This window comes from Triticum aestivum, chromosome 5B, assembly GCF_018294505.1.
Source record: "Triticum aestivum cultivar Chinese Spring chromosome 5B, IWGSC CS RefSeq v2.1, whole genome shotgun sequence".
Taxonomy (NCBI): domain Eukaryota; kingdom Viridiplantae; phylum Streptophyta; class Magnoliopsida; order Poales; family Poaceae; genus Triticum; species Triticum aestivum.
In genome coordinates, this window is record NC_057807.1 from 15,050,510 (window position 1) to 15,072,336 (window position 21,827).

Below are 21,827 nucleotides of genomic sequence, written 5' to 3' on the forward strand. Positions count from 1 at the left end.
CGGCAGCCTCTCCATGCAGCTATAGCGGACACCATAGCTGGCAATCGCGGCAAATAGCGGAAAAATTTTCGGTGGAAGAGATGATTTCTAGAGGGTTTTTCTCATTGTTGAGCCATTTAGAGGGATTTGTGGATGATTTCGCGGCAGCAGCCATAGTGTAGCGGCGAGCCTCCCAGGCAGCTATAGCGGCTATTTCGCGGGCTATTTTAATCTGTGATCATGACTGTCATTTTTTATGTTTTTTGGCAGGGAAATTAAGCAATCGGCTCAACTAGACATGAAAGAACAATGTAAAGAGATCATGAAAATTCGTCACCGACCCATTCTCATGGTTCCGAGGGCTGAAGCTTCAAGATGCCAGAGGGGACAAGATGTAACTTCCCTTCAGCCCCTCTTGGTCGTTTGATGCTTGCTTCTGCCTGGAAGTGCTTGTGTCTAGTATCCTATTTCTGTTTTCGCGGCAAACAATTGAGACTCCTTTATTTTGCCTCAAGATTTAATGCTGCCCTAGTATTACAGAAGTATTCGATGAGGAATGCAAATACGGGACCTTTTCTGCTTTTTGTTTTGGCTGGAAAAGAGATGCTGGAGGGGGAGTAGGGGGGAAGGACATAGCGGTCGGATGGAGAATGGGTGAAAGGGGAACACAGGAGCGGAACAGGCAAGCTGCGACATTCGTTCTTCATTTCCTACCTTGCCCTAGCATGACATCATGATGTCAGACTCCCGCATAAGGTTCAGGCCGATAAAGGGTGTTCATGCTCAATCCAAACCTGATCGGATATCGGGCTCGGATTCAGCGTTTTGGGTTGGTGACCTGGTTTAAGGTGATCAGGTTACTCTTCCATTTAGTTTTGTTTCTTGGTGGACGCTCGTTTGTCATACTGAGAGGAATGGGTAGAAAATGGATGCATTTGTAGTGGTGCACTTCTTCAGCCATATGTCGTACCAGGTAGCTGCCTTCATTGTCAATTATTTAACGAGAAACTACTACAATTTGACCCAACCTAACAGAAAACTACCACATTGAAAAAAATCCAAAGCTACCACTTTTTTCTAATCATTTGCTAAAAGCAACCAAATCTGAAAAGTGGTAGATTAAACCCAATTATGATAGGCTGGGCCCACCCGTTAATGCTAAAATAGTCAACATTGTTACTTTAACAGTCAACATGTGGGGCTCACATGTTAGTTCCATGTCCTTGCTCTGAAATTCCCCACTGAATATCCAGATCGGGGGCGCCACCATGCCGCAGCTCAGGCGACACTCCACCTCTATCCCTGCACCGACCTACATCCTCCTCCAACCACCTACCCAGCCACCACCCTACGACCCTCCCTCCTCCCACGGTGACCAGCGTGCATCTCCCCCCCCCCCCCCCCCCCGACAAGTCGTGCTACTATCCGGTGTTCGCATTGACGGGCGCAAAGCCACTGTAGAAATGCTTGCTCTAACTAATGCAACCAAAAGACCGATCTGATGAAAGAGACTAGGCAGCACATTATATGTCAACACTCCCCCTCACGTGTGGCTCCCTCAGGCCTAAATGTGCACCGAAAGTGGCTGCAATTTAATTGCGCCAGCCGGATCTTGAACTGAAGACTTCTTGGCTCTGATCCCATGTAGCAGAATTGGATGCAACTCTTAATGTATTGATCAGCCACAACCAGAGCATCCGCCATCCTCTGCTCATTTTATTTGACCAAGACCACCAGCATGAGCGACGCCGCCATGGATGAGGACTCCTGTACACAGAGATGTCACCATTGCCCCTATGTTGAATATATTGTGCATGCATATTGTGTCATAGATCCACCTTCTAGTTTTCCTATATAGTTGAGGTTGTCGCCCTCAGCTTGTACATCATATATACGAGCCCACTGCAGCGATCAATGCAATTCTCTTGCACGTTCCAAACCTCATCTTCTACATGGTATCTATCGTAGCACGATCCTTGACCTAACCCTAGCCGCCGCCGCCGCTCCATCCCGCCGCCACACTTACCGACGCCGCCGCTCTTCGTAGCCACTGTCGCTGCCCTATGTCGCCGTCCTTCCCCATCCCCGCTTCAACCCTCTCTCCATCTAGCCGCCGCCGCTATTCTCCATAGCCCTCGCCGTCGCGCCACCTCTCCCTCCAACAGACGCCACCTGCCGCCGCTGCCACCGCCACTCCCTACAGCCACCGCCGCTATGCGTCGTAGTCGTCACCCCTCTCCTACTCGTCTTCTACAGCCGCCGCCGCACCAGGCTGCCATCGCCGCTGTCGGCTACAACCACCGCCGCACCGGACCGCCGTCGCCGCCCATCACCACCCCGCCGCCTCCCATGCCGCCACCGCCCATCCCTACCGCGTCGCTGTCGGTCCTTTGGCTGCCGCCGCGACCACTCCTCCAGCCGGCGCCCCCTCCCTGGCCGCTGTCGTGCCTCCTACCCCAACCACCGCCGTCGTTGCTGCGATGTCTTCTATCGCATCGTCTCCCTTCGGCCACATGTACGTTGGCGTCCCGGCTCCCTTCACTCACACGCAGCCGACCCCGCCAATGGATGGTGGCCACGCTCCACCCGCCTTGGTTTAGCCCCTCAGCGGCTACACCACGCCCCAGGTTTTCCCGGCGGGCCATCCGACCAACTACGACGTGCCGCAGCAGCCGGCCGGTGCCGGCTCCGCGACTCTGCCCGCCCCGCCGACCGCTGGCAGCCATGCTCCGCCTGCTGCGGTTCAGCCCTACGGTGGTTTCGCCTCGCTGCCAGTCTCACCGCCATTGGACCCTACTCCTTTGGCATCCCTGCACTCGGCCCCATCACCGAACAATTACGGCGTCGGCAGCGCTTGGTACATGGACTCGGGCACCACAGCCCACATGGCATCTCATCCTGGTACCATGACCTCTTTCACTCCGGTTCATACTTCTACTCGCATCACCGTTGGTAACGGTTCCTCTCTACCTATCACACATATTGGTTGTACTTTGTTTCCTTCCACATCTACGCCTATCACCATGTCTAATGTTCTTGTTTCTCATGATTGAGTCACGGACCTTGTATTTATTCGTCATCTTGCTCGTGGGAATTCCATTACCGTTGAATTTGATGATGTCGGTTTTTCTGTGAAGGACGCCCGTACTCGGATGGCCCTTCATCGATGTGATAGTCCTGACGAGCTCTACCCGGTGCACTCCTCCGCCACCACCTCCACCACCACCGTCGCTCTCGCCGCAGGTGTCGACCTTCGGCATGCTCGTTTTGGACACCCGAACCCCACCACCTTGCGTCAAATTCTTAAAGAGTTTCTCATGCTCATGCAATTAGATCGACGACCGTACTTGTAAGGCTTGCCATCTCGGCAAGCATGTTCGTCTTCCTTTTAGTGCATCCACCACTATTTCCACTTTTCCGTTTCAGTTACTTCATAGTGATTTTTGGACATCTCTAGTTGCAAGTAACATAGGGCTACCTCTATTACTTGCTGATTTTAGATGATTTTTCTCATTATGTGTGGAAATTTCCTCTTAGTCGAAAATCCGATGCCTTTGCCACGCTCACGGCATTTTATTCCTATGTCATCACACAGTTCGGTCGCACCATACATGCACTGCAAACCGATAATGGAAATTTTTTGAAAATTCCGCCGTTTGAGATCTTCTTACTTCCCATGGAACCATTTTCTGCCTAACCTGCCCCAACACAACACAGCAGAATGCCCGCGCTGAGCGCATCCTACGCACTCTCAATGACTGTGTTCGGACATTGCTCTTTCACTCTAATGTCCCTCCCGGTTCTGGCCTGATGCTCTCGCCACCGCCACTCTTCTTCTTAACATTAGACCGTGTCGTCCCCGTTGGAACTACGCTCCTCACCACCGCTTCTTTCGTGCGCCTCCCTCGTATGATGGCCTTCACATATTCGGGTGTCTCTGCTATCCTAGCATCGCGTCTACCGTCCCCCACAAACATACAATTTTTGTTTTGAGAGCTCCTAGTGCAAAAATCGCAGCGAATGAAAAAACTGGCATGAAAATAGGAGGAAAAACAAACTACATGTAGAAGTCAAAAACAGAAAACATCACACTCTGTGTGGGACATCTGCATGACACAACATGCCAATGGGCTTGGGCCCATCCGTGAGATCGTGTAGTGTATGATTAGTTTTCTGCATGGATTTTGACCCCCTTGTGTATGCTGCCCTGTAGAGTTTGGGTAGGAAAAGATAGCCTCTAAACCGTGTCATGCACTTTATTTGCCTGCTCACATTCCATCAGGAGGTTGTTTGATACATGGTGTCTGGTTGGCAGCAGTTGAGGGTTATGGTTGTGAAGACACAATTACTTGCCATTTGGGTGCTCGAAGCCTAATTTTGCAGTCACCCCTTCTCATTTTTGAGCTAAATAGCACAAAATACACTACACAGGTAGTACAAATTTAACATTATTTCAGTCCTAACTACTAAACAAATGTCAGTTCGTTCTATTCTTCCTCTTCTTTTTCTTTTTCAGATCCTTGTGCTATCTCTATTAACCCAAATTGTGAAGCCCACTCCAACCTTTTGCACTTTCAAGATTCATTGTAATGTGCTTCCATGCTATATATGGTCAGAGCGGAACACGTCGTACTCTTCCGACACATACTCATCAAGATCCCATTCTTAGAAGATCCAGTTACGAAGAGTGCAACATGCAAGAACAATTTTAACTTAGGTGGGGAAAGCGTGAAATCCCTTCTGACCAAGGATCTTAAATATATTCTTCAAAGCACCAAATGCCCCCTCAACTATAACTCCAAGTCTAGAGGGTTTGAGATTGACACTTAGGCAGTGGTCTTAGTATAATTCCTACCAAAGAACTCACTGAGATGGCAGGGTTCGGGAGAAATAAACACTACTAGCGTTATACACCAAGGAAGGTATTCTGCCTAGAAACACCAGCAGCGTTTGAGGAAGGCGGACGCCACCAGTTGGCAGTGAACTAGTAGCTGTCGGCCAAGGCAGAAGGCGACAAAACTAACTTGGATCAACACACCAGTCGAACACATGTTTTGTACTTGGCATAGTATTTGTCGAGCACATGTGAAAAGGCAACCTTCATACACCGCTATGTCGGCCAGGTGTATGTTGAGCCTACTTTGCCCAGTGTAATACCCGACATACACAATGCCGAGTATATTTCTTCCTTCGCCGAGCACCCTCCTGCTCGGCATATAATGTTTTTTCCACGAGTGCATGGTGTTATGACTTTACTCCATAATGAAGATTAGTGAAGCTAATGAGATACAACAATATAAGCCTAGATGTTTGTTGTTCGCACGCGCGCGCACACACAGACACACAAATGTTTGTTGAAGTGTTCATAAAAATGGATGGCTAAAACCATGGATCTAAGAGATGGTCCCTATGTGGATAAATAATTTAGTGTGCAAGAAAATGCCTTCATGCAAAAAAAGGAACATTATTTTTTTAGAGGGAAAAGGAACATTATTGATGACATTATTTCTTTACACAAAAGCATGCAGCATTTCCATGTCAGGGCTTAGGGTTTAGAAAAATCCTACATAAACTAAACTGGTACTTCCTCATTAGACGTCGCCAAGTCAGAGGCTTTAATGAAAAATAGTGCAACTGGGTTAAACAAACTTTGTATAATGGTACTATCTCTGCGATAGTCAATGACAGGTTGGGAGCCAACGTTGAAAGTGCAGAAGTGATGAGAGAGGAGACACCTTCTCACCTTTCCTTTTTAATATGGCAGTAAGCCCAAAAAATAAACTCATGAATGGCGTAGCACCTAATTTAATTGAAAACGGGGTAGATGTGCTCCAGTATGTGGATGATACTATTATGTGTATTTCTAATGAACCTCGCAAAGTTGTGAATTTGAAACTATTTTCTATGTGTTTGAGTTTATGTCCAGCTTTAGGATTAACTATCTTACGAGCGAGTCTGTTTTCTATTGGTGGTGACAATAGAAAATCGAGGCCTGGAGGCATCGATTGGTAGAAAATCAAGGCCGGAATAGAGGCGGGGAAATGGGAATAAAAAGTTTGTTCATTTTTTGTGTTCAATGCAATTTAGGTTGAACTTAATTACTTTATGTATGGTTATACTCGTGTTTTCAACGTAGTTTGAATCAAATTGAGCTATCGATGATCATTTTTTGTTAGATTTGTTTTTATGAAGTTAAGTTTAGGGGATCGGCTAGAAACCAATTTTATTTGGCGGGACAAATATAAGGAGTAAAAGGATAAGAGGCCGTAATCCACACCAAAAATTTCCAGTTCACACCGAGCTGTTTCTCCATGAGGTTGACATGCTCAGATCGTCCGGACATCAACCTGGACAGTCCAGCCACCGCCCGGACATCGGGCTTGCTTCCCAGATTATTTGGCTTCCGACTGACGAAATTGAATTTTCCTCCATCATTTTTGCCCCCTTTTCACTCTTCTTCTCCAATTTTTCCATGGTTCTTTGAGGTTTTGAGCTGCGGTTTTCCCGTCTCTTGCTACTCTAAATTATAAGGAATCGGTTAGAGATGCTCTCACAAAGGTAGCAGCTTAGGCAGGGCGGAGCAACGAGGCGCATGCAGTATTGTCTAGAAGGAGCAAGATATTTGACCGATGGCAAAAAGAAAATTGAAGGAAAGTTACAAATAATTGCCCCCAAATTATGGAAGAACTTGTCTTTTTAACCACAGTACAAACGCAAGCGCATATATATACGCGCATATGCTCATCTCTATGAACACTAACACGCACACCCTACCCTATAAGCACATCCGAAAGACCGAGCCGACATATGATTTTGAGATTTATGAAATCACCGTAGCGCCTCATCATCGACGGAAATGTCTCCTCTCACTGAAACTGTATCGCCGGAATCCTGAAATAAATTCAAAAATAAATGCGAGCATTAGGACCTGAACCCTGATGGGCTAGGGACCACTGTCCTCCTAACCAACCAACCAACTATGGAAGAACTTGTCAAAAAACAGAGAACCCGTAAGTCAGAATAATATTTGAGTGTTCCAAAAGAACGGACACGTGCACGTACACCGCCGAGTGTGATGCGTGATGGACGCCGCATAAAATGGAGCTACCGATCATCTAGCATGCAAAATGGGATGAGCTAGCTAGCGTCGTCCACTTCGGTTGCTTTCGTCGCCTCCCACATTTTCTACAAGGCCAGCCAAGAATTTCTTGCCAGTTTCTTCACTACAAATCAATGCACCGCCAAAGGTCTGTCCTTCGTCCCCATCCATCCACGCGTCCGTACAATAATCTTCTTCCAAGAAGTTGCACATGAGACTATTTTATTTAGTCTTCTTCCTCAATGCTAGTGCATTACGTCGACGTATAGTCAAGACCGATCAAGGAAAAGTTGGGCGTACACCGTACGTTGTGTGTGTATGTGTGTGTGTGTGTGACGTGACGCCTCGATCGTGTGGCAAGCTGGCTGTCTGTTGCGCCTGTCACGTGATGATCATGCATGCATGTGGAAGTCCTGTCTAAGAAAAAGAAAGAGCACCCGTCAAGGCTAGAAGAAAAACTTGCACATGCAAAGCGAACGTGTACGTACGCTTGGCTAGATATGCACCACGAACGGGGCATATGGCCCCTTTTTCCACAGCTAGCTAGCTAGAAGATATTTCAGATATGCATATTAATCGTCTTCATTGTTCTTAGGCCGATCGTAATGGTAGTATCATAGCTACTATCATGTATGTCAACTAGGCAATTTTGATGAGGTGTCATAGCATTAAATGAAGAAAGAGAGAATTGAGTATCATATCATGATACCGTATCATAATAAATGATATACTACTTTGTGTCATGCATGGCAATAAATAGAGTACTACATGATACTAAAATATGATACTATGCATTAGAGAGGTAGTATTATACACTAGTATCATATGCATGATACTAGTATATGATACTCCCCATTACAACCAGTCTTACTCCCTCCGTCACAGTTTAGAAGGCGCACTTCAGTTTTCATGCATTTTCAAAATAGAAGAGGATTAAGGCATGCATGCAATTAATGATGTGTTAATTAGGCTGTTTTAAGTACCCGTAGGCTGCATCACATGCATGCGGTTCTTTTCATCCACCACTGCATGCCCTAGGACTGCTCGCTTACTGGCTATGGGGCAGACTGTGCGTTAATTTCCCCACTAATTAGACGTCGTAGTTAACAATGATGCTATTTTCAATACTCCAATCACTAACCACCTAGGTCCTAGAGATTTTTCCAACCCGCCCTCTAATCTGTGACGGAGTATGAAAGTTTGGCTGTTCGCCACATATGCCATGTCGTAGACATTAATTTGTGTCTAACCTAATTCCCATAATTTTATGTCAAATACAATAATACAACTTGTCAACCCAAATTTTTGCACCGGCATCACTCATTTGAGCATCTTGAATGACAAAAAAACTATCTTTTTTGAATTTTCTGCTATCTTTTTTATTTTAGTGTTCTTCGGGTGCAGATGTGCCCATGCACCGAATTGAATTAGGCTCCTGCTGTTGTTGTTGCTACTACTACTACCATTTTTATTACTCCAAGCCGAACTATGGACTATTTTTATCTAACAATCCTATTATTATTATTATTATTATTACTACTACTACTACTACTACTACTACTACTACTACTACTACTACTACGACTACTACTACTACTACTACTAAAAGTCAAACTATGAACTATGCCTCCTCTGTTTCAAATGCAGAACTTCAGTTTGCAGTATTGTTATATTCTTCAAGATGGATTTTTACGCATTAATTTTGTAATAGAAAATGTTTGTTCACACAAAGATAACTATTCATTATGAATATATTTCACGAAATCTAGTAATATCAGTTTGATGATTTGGATGTTAACAATTCTCTCTTATACTTAATACTACTCCCTCTATTCCTAAATATTTGTCTTTTTAGATATTTCAAATGGACTACCATATACGGACGTGTCTAGACACATTTTAGAGTGTAGATTCACTCATTTTGCTGCGTATGTAGTTACTTGTTGAAATTTTTACAAAGACAAATATTTAGGAACAGGGGAAATATTTGATAGGTTGGAGAATATGGTGTTTTTCTTTTTTTGCCTGAGACTAGTCAAAATGCTTGACTGGTCGACAATGGGATAGGAGAAATCCCAACTTCAAGCAACAATTAATTGTATGCATATTGAATTTCAAACACTTATTTTTTACAAACTTGTCAAATCCAGCCAACTCAAAAGCCGAACAAATGAAGGTTCAAATTAATCCTCTAATCCCTTGAGTGCCACCATCAGACCTTTATATCCCTGATTTCGCACATGACGATCCTCGATCCCACCCTCCTAATCTCATTACCATTCTGCATGCTTACCAATGTTCGCCGCATCTCATAATGGAAAATATAAAATCCGCTCAACAAAGATTGAGAAGACGATTGTTAGAGTAGTAAGTTGCTATTAGGGAGAGGTGACGACAAGAGGTTCATCAGTCAACATTCAATTACCGGAAAAAAATTGAATTGGTTTTCAGCACCCACAAAAAACACCACGAGAGATACTTATATCATTCAACCATTTATTTATTATTAGTCGACATACAGGCACTAGTCATGCATGCATATGTGACATGGCACATACAAATGATGTTCATCAGTAGACTAAGAGTGCTCCTTATTCCTTATTGATCCCAGTAATTATACTTTTGATCCTTCCTGGCGCATGCACCTAATCTAGGGGCAGAGGACGATCTGGTAGTTGGTTCCAGCGGGGCAGGTGAAGGTGCTGGTCTGGTCGTCCTTGGCGTAGCTGTACGCGTCGGGGCACTTGCCCTTGAAGAACTTCGAGTAGTTGGTCGGCGGGCAGTTGTGCTCGAACTGGCCCCGGCAGCAGTAGGTGTCGCCGCCGAACTTGCCGCACGCGCTCGCGCACCCTCCCGGCACCTGCAGCTCCTTGAGGCACTCCTTGGTGATGTCGGTGCTGCAGCGCGCAGCGCGGCACGAACCGCCGACGGGCTCGAAGCTCATGGGCACGTTGAACCCGTCGATGACGGACAGGTCGAAGAAGTCCTTGTTTCCGCCCTGGCCAAGGGTGTACTCGGCCAGCGTGGTGGGCTGCTGGCCGGACACCCTGCAGGCCAGCGCGCCGCCGCAGTCGCCAGTGATGCACCGGCCGCGGCCGCTGCCGTCGAAGGTGCACCCGGTGCGCGGCCACACCCTGGCGCCCGCGGTGCCGGCTGGCATGTTGAGCTGCCACGACTTGCCCGGGTCGAGACGCGCGCCGCCGCCTGGGAGTGCGCCCGGCCACACCGTGTAGGAGCACCGGTTCACCACGGTGATGGTGGCCGCATCTGCTGCGACGGCGGCGGCGAGGACGAGGGCGATGAGGTGGAGGACGCGAGTGGGCGCCATGGATGATTGCCGCTCTTGTTGTTCTCGAGAGTATGACTTGTGACGGTGGTGAATGGTGGCCTGCTCCTCTCGCCTGCGGTGGAGGTATTTATAGCCGCAATGCTGCCTGTTGCTAGTAGTATAAAGTTAGGTTGCATGCGTGTGTCGTGCTCAGTCCAAAGCTGCTAGCTGGCTCGACGTTTTCCACGGTCGCGTTTGGCAGCATGCAATATGCATGTATGGTTCTAGTAGAATCCAAATTGTGCCACCTCATGTATGCTTGCAGCAGTGTACAATGCACCACATGTGGGTCAAATGTTTGAACGGATATATCACTTCTTACTAATAGAGGCCTAATGAACGGACGATCAAAATGAAGACTTATGTGCCAAGTGTTTTTGGCCGTCGGATCGGCATCGGTCCCAGGTGATGTCATCTCTTATGCTCCATAATTACTTGGGGCGTGTTTGGTTATCTGCACTGTTTTTAGAGGTCGCATGATAAAACGGACCAGACTGAGCGGAGCGAGATTTAGAAAATACATGGCAAAATATGGCGTTTGCATGTTGTTTGGTTAACTGCATATAGGGTCTCTGCATTGTGAAAGCAATTTTCACTGATGTTTGGTTGCATGTATGCATGGCGATTAGGAGTTAACAACTACACTTGAACAGAGAGGTTACACTAGCATTCGCAAAAAAAGAGGTTACACTAGAACGCACGCTTGACAGCACACGCACATTTACATGAATAACACACGCATACGTGTCAGCACACTCACACGTTTGCAAAGAACAACACACGCACACGCTCGCAATGAACAACACACAACGTGACAACACTCTCATAAGTTCGAAGCAAAGTTGTACAGTACACTGGGGAGATTAGAATGAACTAGTGAGATGTATACGTCTTCGCCTACGACCGTTGAAATAAAATACATATAACACGAAAGTCGAGTGTAACAGAGAGGTGAAGCTACTCGTCAAGGGAAAACTCAAATGGTGAACTGTGCATGATGAATTTATCGAAATTTAGCTTCAAGCATAAAGACAAAATTGAACATCTACGGTCAATGAAACAAACAAAGCAATCACCTAAATGGAACCACAATGTCGTTTTGCATCTTTTTCATGTACAACCTATCTCGAATCAAGGAACGGTTGTGTAGATTAGAAGAGACTAGTGAGCCTGATTAGAGGTGAAAGAGATTAGGAGGGTGACATGCACATTAAAACACACATGTAAATCTACTCATCAATGATTTGTGAAATAGAAAACTCACAACAAGAAAGTCGTGTCAAACAGCGAGGTGAAGCTGCTCGTTAAAGGAAACTTCAAGCGGTCGACCGTTTGGCATGAATTTATCAAAATTCTTCCAAAAAAGATCCAAATATGAATAATATTCAGCCTATACAGTGAATGAAATAACGATCTAATCATCTTAATGGAATCAAAATATCGAGGTACATCTCTTCCGTGTATAGCTTATCTCGAATTAAAGCACGGTTGTGCAGAAAAGAAGAGACTAAGTGAAGGAGATTAAGAAGGTGATTACCACAAACCATGTACAGACATGTAATGACAGAGCCACCCACGCGCGCACCAGAGCTTCGCTCAGGCCTTGCTTGCTGGAAACTGCCAATTTGGCAGTTCCCCGTGATACAGGGCCCATAACTGCTTTAAGAAAAGTGTCATGCAGGCCCAATATATAGTGTTTACATATAATCAAACAGCCTGACACAAAAAGATGATGCATACAGTGGGCCAGGTTGAGCCTTATGCAGGCAACCAAACTCAAATGATGAACTGGGTGTGATGAATTTATCGAAATTTAGCTTCAAACATAAAGATGAATTCAACATCTACAATCAATGAAACCACAAACCAATCACCTAAATGGAACCACAATGTCACCCTGCATCTTTTTTGGGTACAGCTTATCTCGAATCGAAGAACGATTGTGTAGATTATAAGAGACTAATGAACCGGATTAGAGGCGAAAGAGATTAGGAGGATGACATGCATATTACAGTACACTGGTCATATGTAGATCTACTCGCCGATGATTTGTGAAATAGAAAACTCACAACATGAAAGTCGTGTCAGACAGCGAGGTGAAGCTACTCGTTAAAGAAAACTTCAAGCGGTCGACCATGTGGCACGAATTTATCAAAATTCTTCCAAGAAGGATCCAAATATGAACACCAAATTCAGCATGTACAGTGTATGAAACAAGTAAACAACGATCTAATCATCTTCACGGAATCATATAATATCGAGGTACATCTTTTTCGTGTACAACCTATCTTGAATTGAAGCATGGTTGTGCAGAAAAGAAGAGACTATGTGAGCGAGAAAAAGGAGGTGATTACCACAAGGCAAATCCTAAACGGCGCTTAAGGCGCCCGTTTATTCGGTTTAGGCAAACTAGAGCACACCCCCTCGCATCGCTAGACCGGCCTATTTAGACTTTTTTCTTTTCTTTCGGTAATACTGCAAAAATAAAACTGCGCCCTCTGAGTTTTGATCTCCCAGCCTCTATGCTTATTAGAGCATCTCCACTCGTTCGGCCCCCCAGCGCATAGGCCGGCACATTTTCGGGCGTCCAGCCGGCGAGTTTTAGACCCTGGGGGCCACCAAAAGGCCCCAGCCACGCCCCCAGGCGCCGCCCCCCAAGGTGCCAGACAGTGCCCCATATTCAAACTTGATCGTTCCCGCTCAAAGAAAAGGTCATAATCCAGCGATCATCGCAATAGTTCGGCGATTTACTGCCACAGTTCGGCGACCGAATGAAAGGATAGGCAATAGTTCGGCGCACAAAAAAAAAGAAAGGACGCGAAAGGAATGAATCAAACGTCGAGGTCGACCTCCAGCGTCGTCGGCGGCGTGCGCGGGCTGGGAGGAGTCGGCGCGGCTTCTGGACTAGTCGGCACGGCTTCTGTGCTGCTGGGCGTCGTGGCATCGTCAGTCGGGCTAGGCGTCGGCGTTGGCGTCGGCGTTGGCGTTGGAGTCGCCGCTATCTGGTTCAGGATGAGTCCTCGCTCCGCCAAGAACCACGCCTTGAGCTTCTCGTCGCCGCTCTGGAGCATGTCAGCGCCGCCCATCAAGAAGGCCAGGTCGTTGTTCCTCTTCTTGGCATCTTGAGCTTTGAGCTTCGCGGCGACGTTGGTCCGGAGCAAGTCGAGCTTGACGGCGTTGTTCGTCATCAAAGCAGCCCACCTCGCCTCAATTTTCTCTTCTCGCTGGGCGGCCCTGGTCTTGGCGTCGGCGAGGCAGTGCTCGATGGACTCTGGCACGCGTGCGGCAGCCGTCTCAGCGTGTTTCGCCTTCTTGGCCCCTTTGTTGCCGTCTGGGCGCCCGTCTGCCGCTCCCGGTGTAGCCGCGTCAAGCTTGTACGTCTCCTTGGCCTTGGCGAGGGTGCACCGGATATCCGCCCAATTCTCACACTTGTGGATCCGTTTGAAGACGTGGAGGTACTTGAACCCATGGTCACCGTTGTCGTCGCGGTACATGGCTAACATGCGCAGCAGCTGCGCTGAAGAACGGGCATCAGTCGGCACGGGAGCGCAAATGGGCGCGCGCACGGCGAGAGGAATAGGGAGAGGACAGCGTGCTGTACCTGATCCTCGACATTGTTGCCGCTCTTCGAGCCGCGACCTCCTCGACGATCCCATGCCATTTGTTGCACGCCGTTTGGATGAGCCCCCAATGGTTCACCATCGCCTTCGACCCCCACTGCATGTGGACGCCTTTGAAGTAGGGGTCGACGAGCTTGCGCTCGTCGAACTCGGCCTTGATGCGGTACCAATACGTGTCGAACCTCTGGTTCGTTCCGGTGATCGGGTCGAGGCAGATGACCTGCCACACTTCGGTGAGACGGTCATCTTCCTTGGTTGCCCACTTGGTACGCGGCTCACCGGTCTTGGCCGCCCCTTTCTTCTTCTTCTTCTTCTTCTTCTTCTTCTTCTTCTTCTTCTTCTTCTTCTTCTTCTTCTTCTTCTTCTTCTTCTTCTTCTTCTTCTTGCCTTTCCTCGTCGGCAACGGCTCCTCCTCTTTCTCGTCCTCGTCCTCGTCGTCGTCGTCGTCCTCCTCCTCCTCCTCCTCCCGCTCTTCCTCGCCGTAGTCGAGCTCGGCGTCCATGTCGCCGAGATAAATCGAACTGTATTGGGTAGTGAACCCGGGGGAAGCGGCGACGGCAGCCGAGCCGGCTGCGATGATGTCTTCCATGTCGGCCTCCGTCGCGTCGGCGTTGCCAAGATGCAACGAGGAGGAGGCTTGCGAGTAGAGGTTGCGGCGGAGAGGTCGCGTCGGTGAAGCTGTGTAGTCCGGAGGCGAGTATGTGTATGGAGGATACTGCATGCCGGCGAACGCAGGCGATGGCGCGCGCTGGACCCAGCGCCCATGGGAAACGTGATGTTGGGGTCGAAACCACGGTGGACGTCGCCATCGGCATAGCCCGGCGACGGCGTGCTCCATGGGTGTGGGGACGACGAGAAGCCGGCCGGAGAGCCGATGCTTTGCTGGCTCCAGGCCGCGTGCGGGCCGTGGCCGCCGGGTAGATTCATCATCCCCACGCGAGCTGCCTCAGCTTATTCGGCAGTCGCGCGCTCCGCATGCTCCACCGTGGCCGCGGCCGCCGCGTGCGTCACCCTCTCCCTGGCCTTCTTGGCCCTGTTGCGCCTATTGGCGGTGATAGCCTCCCGGCGCTGCACTTCCGCCTTCCGGTTGGCATTGGTCATGCTCGGGTGCTTGGACGGCGGCGCACTCTGCTTCGGCTGGGCGACGGCGGCGGCTGTGGGATCCATCGCGGCGCGGGGGATCACGTACTTCTTCGGCGGCATGATGGGCGGCTTGGAAGGGAGGAGGCGGAGTTTGGCGGGAGGAACGGAGAATGAGAGGGAAGCCGAGGGGGAAGCAGGAGGAAACGGCGGGAAAAGGGCCTCCTCTTGCTGACAGAGTGGCCTCACGCCAATTTTCGCTTCTGCCGGCTCTGGGTTTGGCCCAAACCGAAACTAAACGAGGTTCTGGGGGCACGACTAGGCCGATTTTCGGCCACTGGCGCTAAAAATTCATCTGGGGGGGGGGGGGGCTGTTGGGGGCGCGGCTGGAGATACTCTTAGAGAGCGACGTAACCAAGAGGCCACCTTTTGTGCTGTGACTTAGAAACTTCTTTTTTCCTTCTTTAAAGAGAATGCTAAATATGGAGCGATTTTTCTTTTTTTTCCTTCTTTATTCTTTTTTCTTCTTCGTTTTTTATTTTTCTTTTCTATTTTTAAATGCGTGAACTTTGTTTTATCAAATTTGATGATTTTTTTTATAATCGATGAACTTTTTTCAAATTGCATGAACTTTTTCTAAAATTCGATGAACTTTTTTTCAATTTCTATGAACTTTTTTCAAATTGGGCGAACAATTTTTGAATTTTGATGAAATTTTTCAAACTCTATGAACTTTTTTCTAACTTTATGAACTTTTTTCAGAATTGATGAACTTTTTTTCAATTCAATGAACTTTTTGCAAAATCGATGTATCTATTTTCAATTTTGTGAACTTTAAAAAATGATGATCTACTTTTCAAAACCGATGAACTTGTTTTTAAAAATCAATGAACTTTCAACTAATTTTCAGATTTACGTTAATGTTTCACTAAAAAAAGGTTAACTGATACATTTTTCTAGTAGCAGAACAACAAAACGTGTGTGGTCAAGGGGTTCGTACGTTTGTCTAGAAAAAAAGATGTGCGATGCTGAGTTCGAGACCGAGCGGGCAACAGCCTTATATTCAGACTCTGCACTCGGCTTCTTGGCACTCTAGACGATCAAGTTAGGTCCGTAAAAGAGAGCATACCCCCCCCCCCCCCCCCCCCCCCCCCCCGCGCGTTGATCGCCAATCATCGAGGCTCCCAGGCCAATCTGCATCAGAGTAGGCCCACAATGCACTAGATGTAGATGGTTGAATAAGGAGACCAAGTGCAATAGTACCATGAACAAACAGAAGGATATGTTTCACCGTGCACCAATGAGAACTGCGAGGAGCATGAAGGTACTAACACACTTGATTGACCGCAAAAGAAAGGTCAGGACGAGTAAGTGTCAAGTACTGAAGATCTCCAACCAGGCTGCGACATAGAGTAGCATCATCATCACTCAGGGAATCCCCATCAGTGCGACTTGGCAACGATCCAGCCGGCTACGAGTTGGGCAGAAGTGGCAGTTAGTGAAAATCGAGCTCCGACTTCGGTCATGGTGCGTTGCAGTCATCGTCTCCTCGTTCGGGCTCCTAGGGGGAGGGCTTGATTTGGGTCTCCTAGACCACACGATGGCGGCGCTATCAGTGTCGTTATCCCTCACTGATAAAGGAGGATATTCATATGCTAGCGAGCATTCTGCAAAGTTTTGGAGAAGTCATTGGCTTATTAACAAATGTTTAGAAAAGTTTGGTTGCCCCATTCTGACGCGCGTGCATTAATCTTGATGATATCCTGGCCGCCTTCCCGGCTATGCGGTCCCAGTTCCCATTGTGATACTTCCTCTAGCGGTGCACCTGCTGTGAAGCGTTGACTTCCAACACCTTCTTGACAAGATCACTAGGAAGGTTAGGTGTGGAAACGGGAAGTTCATCATGATGGTAGGTAGGTGTGCTTGGATAAAATCCGTCATCACATCGCAAGCAATCTATCACCTCACGTCACTTCGGCCTCCCAAGGGGATCATGCACGCTATTGTGAAGATTCAAAGGGCATTCTTATGGGTTGGAATAGATAAGGTGTATAGAAAGTGCAAATAAAATGGGACCTCGCGTGCACGCCTAAGGAATTTGGAGGACTGTGCACTCGTGATATGGACAAATTCGCAAGGGCGCTTCATGTACGATGGCCATGGGTAGCTTGGAAGGACCCCGGTTGTGTTTGGATCAACTCGGGGCACCCTTGCGATGAGATCGATATGAATCTCATCAACAATTGCACCATGATAACTATTGGAGATGGAAAAAATGCACCTTTTTGGTACTCTTCTTCGCTAGGAGGCCACAAACCCAAATACATAGCACCATCCATTTCTGCAATCTCCAAGCGGGCTCCATTCATCAAGGGAGAATGATATTTGGATTCAAAACATCAACATAAGTTTGGGCCTCTTAGTTCGGGACCTCATTCAATTTGCTGAGCTATCGGTTGGCCTACACGAGGTAAAACCTCAATGTCAAGGTCGAGTACCAAATCGTTTGGAGGCCAACCTCATCCGGGGAGTACATGACCTTTTCTGCTTATCGTTCTCAACTCGTCGATTGAGTCACCTGCAAGATGAGGCCGGCGGTATGGTCCAATTGGGCACCGCCCCAAGCACAATTTTTTTGCGTGGCTAATTCTGCAAGATCGCATTTGGACAGCTGACCGACTTCAACGTAGCGGATGGCCTAACTGCAGGCCATGCCAGTTGTGCAAGAGGGAGCGGAGACGGTGACACACCTTATGTTCAATGTAAATACGCCAAGCGCTCTTATATGCCATTGTAAATACACCAAGCTCATCTGGGACAGCATCCGGACTTGACCGGGCTGACCCATGTGGGTATTGAGTCATGGACCAGCTACACCTCCATCAAAGATAGGTGGTTCGCCTTGATCAACGCCAATGGCAATATTTGAAAAGGGTTTGCGTCTCTTATCATGCTCACATCATGGGGGATTTGCAATGAGAGCAACGCAAGGATTTTTAATAAGGTCACTTCCATGTCGAATGTAATAATTGCGAGGATTAGAGCGGAGTCCATTTTATGGGGATGCCGGCTGCCAAACGCCTGAACTTGTTGATGTCGTGATAGTAGACACGTCGTGTTGCGGTTGAACTGAACCTAGACCGTCTTTGTTCTCATGTACTCATCTCTTAGTTAATAAGGAAATGATAAGTTTAGTTGACCAGGGGATGGCAAGTTTTAGTTGTTGGTAAGCTCGACAATTTTCTGGCATAAAATAAACTAAGACATACTTATTGAGTGCGGCTAATCCGCATCCGGGCTCATCTGCACCCACGCTTAGAAAAAAATTCAAAAACAATACTAGAAAAATTCAAAAAATTCCAAATTTTTTTGTGGTGGTAGATAATTTGACGCGTGAGGTGCGCTCCAAAAATCAGCTCATTTGAGAATCTGAGCAGCTCTCGGCAAAAAAGACAAAATCAGGGTCTGTAAAAATGTTTACTGTTCACGCACTGTTTTGACCCGATTTGTCCTTTTTTTCGAGAGCTGCTCAGATGTCCAAATGAGTTGAATTTTGGGGCGCACCTCACGCGTCAAATTATCTACCACCACAAAAAAATTGGATTTTTTTTAATTTTTCTAGTATTTGTTTTGAAATTTTTGCTGAGAGGGAGCAGATGAGCCCGGACACCGTTTTGAGTTTTCCATACTTATTATGTTTGTCAACTAAATTTGTCAAACTCGCGTCAACTAAAATTGTCATAAAAAATTTAGTTTATCATGGTCAAAAACCAAACGTTCAAACTTATCGGCGTCAATATTAATACGATGAGGCAAAATTTTGCCTCCTTTCAAACAAAAAATCGTTGCATGGCTAACCATTTTAATTTTGAGCAGCCCTGGAAATGAACGGAAACCGAGAATCCGTTCAATATGTCCGGCCTTTTTGTCGTACTCGTAAGTCTTTTTAGAGACTTTACTACAGACTATATATGGAGCAAAATGAGTGAAACTACACTATAAAATATGTCTATATACATTCGTATTCAGTTTGTACTGAAATCCCGGACAGACTTATATTTCGAAACGGAGGGAGCACGTATTAATCGCGTGATGGAAACGCCACCATGGCTCATTAAGATCATATAAATGAGTGCTTATATTTATTCGGAGGTATATAATCTGGCACATCTAATGCCATTTAAAATGCATGTAAGAGGGCACATTTACACAGATATCAAAAATATCTATATTTAGCGTCCAGGAGCATCCCCGGTCATCCATCGTTCACTACACAGGCAACACAACAACAACGGCGACCACTAAAACAATCGCTGCAACCGACGCTATCACTGTCCACCTACTCAACAAGTGCCCCTACACGGTGTGGCCAGGCGCCTACCCGGTCGGCGGTGGTAGCAGGCTCGACCCAGGTCAAGCGGGGGCCATTCAAGTCCCCCCGGGCACGGCTGGTGGAAGGATTTGGGGGCGCACCGGCTGCAACTTCGATGCCAGCGGCCGCGGGTCGTGCACCACGGGCGACTGCGGCGGCATGCTGGCCTGCGCCGCCGGCGGGAAGCCACCTGCCACGCTCGCCGAGTACACACTGGGTAAGGGCGGCAGCCCCGACTTCTACGACGTCTCCCTCGTCGATGGATTCAACATGCCGATGAGCTTTGGGCCTACCGGCGGTAGCTGCCACGCAATCAACTGTGCCGCGGACATCAACGCAATGTGCCCGTCGGAGCTGAAGGTGGACGGAGGCTGCGTAAGTGCCTGCGTCAAGTTCGGCACCCCCCAGTACTGCTGCAAGCCGCCGCTAACGCCGTCGACCTGTGGGCCGACCGACTACTCGCGCTTCTTGAAGGGGCACTGCCCGGACGCACTACGCCTACGACGACAAGAGCAGCACCTTCACCTGCCCCGTCGGATCAGACTACCAACTCACCTTCTGCCCATAGAGGTGATTGGGCTTCAATTTACTTCGATGGATAAGTCTGTAATGTAATAGTGGAAATAATGTTGACTTATGATTCCACAAAAATTCTACTGAGAAACTTTATGGAGAAAATTGTTCGACAACTTCTTTCTTTTTTGAGGATAGAATAGTCGACTTATTTGTTTTGAGGACAAAAATACTACTCCATTCCATCCATTTTGATTATCATTGATTTAGTACAACTTTAAACTAAATCAATGATAATTAATATGGATGGGAGGGAGTTTGTCTTCTCAGCAGATCCGAGGGAGTATATGAAACAAGGCATTGGCTAGGGCCAGCCCAAGTTGTGTTGCCTTTACCTAAGATGACCCAAACAATTTCATCATGAAGTATCTCCGAATTACAATACTGCAAACCAATACTCCCTCCGTTCCTTGATATAAGGTGTATAGTTTTTTGAGAAAAAACCCTGAAATATAAGGTGTATTGCGTCGCACCACTCATTTGGATAATTTTTTCAGGGATTTGATTACATTTCCTTATATTAGGCAATCTCCTCTATTTTCTCATGCCAATTAGTCAGGTGTAATATCGCCCAAAACTTGTGAAATTTTCCCTCCATGTGCGTTCTTTAACTTCCGTGCCAAAAACTATACACCCTATATTGAGGAATGGAGGGAGTACAGTTAACACGACAGCCCGCTGTCGGCCCATCTCATAGCCGGGTGCGGTAGATTGCTCCTATGACCGGGGTAGCCAAACTGAGGGTTGACGGTGCAGTTGCAAGAGACCTAAATGAAGGATCTTTCAGTGCTGTTTGTAGGAGCTCTGAAGGGGTGTTTTGGGGGGCTTCATGCATAAAATACGGAGGTATGACCGATCCCGCTACTTTCGAGGCATTGGCATGTTGTGAAGCCTTTTTGCTGGCAGCAGATCTCTATTTGGCTAGAGTGGTGACTGCATCTGACTGCCAGGGCGTAGTACAAGACATTCAGAACAAAACGGGAGGTATGTATGCCACTATAGTAAGGGAGATCAATGAGACAGCTATAAATTTCTAGCAGTGCTTCTTCATCTTTGAAGGATGAGATTCTAATGTCGAGGCACACAACCTTGCTAAACAAGCTTTTGATCTGGAGCCCGGGCACAATGTGTGGCTCATAAACCCGCCAGATATCGATTGTATTCCCATGAACATTGCATTTGAATAAAGCAAACATGTTTAGATTAAAAAAATGAATATTGTTTTGGATCAGGGCGAGATTTCTCAAAAAACAAACAAACATGGATCTCGTGTTTGCTATATGCCGCTTTTTGCCTCAATTTGTCGAGCGGACCTCCTATGCAATGCTCACTGTGTTCAATAGTAGCGAGCTGCATAGGAGCAGCCCACAGGAGCCCACTGAAGCGGCAAATTGCTGCAACGCCCAATCACTGCAGCAAGGCAATGTAGTAACTACTCCCTCTATAATCCCGTAAAAAAAACTACTCTATAATTTTTATAAGACGTTTTTAGAGTCGCAACAGTGTCAACAATAGTTATATTGAATTGGTAAGGAAGTAGCACTGTAGTAGCCATTTTAAGAAAAAAAATACATTCTTTTTGGAAATGACTATTTTTTGGATGCCTATGAGGGGCATGCCTACCTAGTGGAAAACGAGGGGATCATTTTAAGGATGTACGAAAATAGACCATGTTGAAAGAAGTGCGTTCCGGGGGCCAGAAGGCTCCGTCTGAGAGCATGTTATTTCTTGACATCCTTGAAATTACTCCAATTTTTTTCAAGAGCCTCGTATGAC

General features: G+C 47.1%; 1 protein-coding gene and 1 pseudogene across 1 annotated transcript; one reads left to right on the top strand and one right to left on the bottom strand.

The window, feature by feature from the left end:
- Positions 1-9,557: 9,557 nt before the first annotated feature.
- LOC123110140 (alpha-amylase/trypsin inhibitor) lies at positions 9,558-10,474 on the bottom strand. Its single transcript, XM_044530595.1, has one exon. The coding sequence runs from the start codon at positions 10,404-10,406 to the stop codon at positions 9,729-9,731; it is 678 nt and encodes a 225-aa protein (XP_044386530.1). The 5' UTR covers positions 10,407-10,474; the 3' UTR covers positions 9,558-9,728.
- A 5,896-nt stretch (positions 10,475-16,370) lies between these two features.
- LOC123114550 (protein P21-like) lies at positions 16,371-20,046 on the top strand (annotated as a pseudogene).
- Positions 20,047-21,827: the final 1,781 nt, after the last annotated feature.

Bases quoted from the DNA above. Each gene is read 5' to 3' on its own strand.
- LOC123110140 (XM_044530595.1), bottom strand. From the start codon at position 10,406: ATGGCGCCCACTCGCGTCCTCCACCTCATCGCCCTCGTCCTCGCCGCC.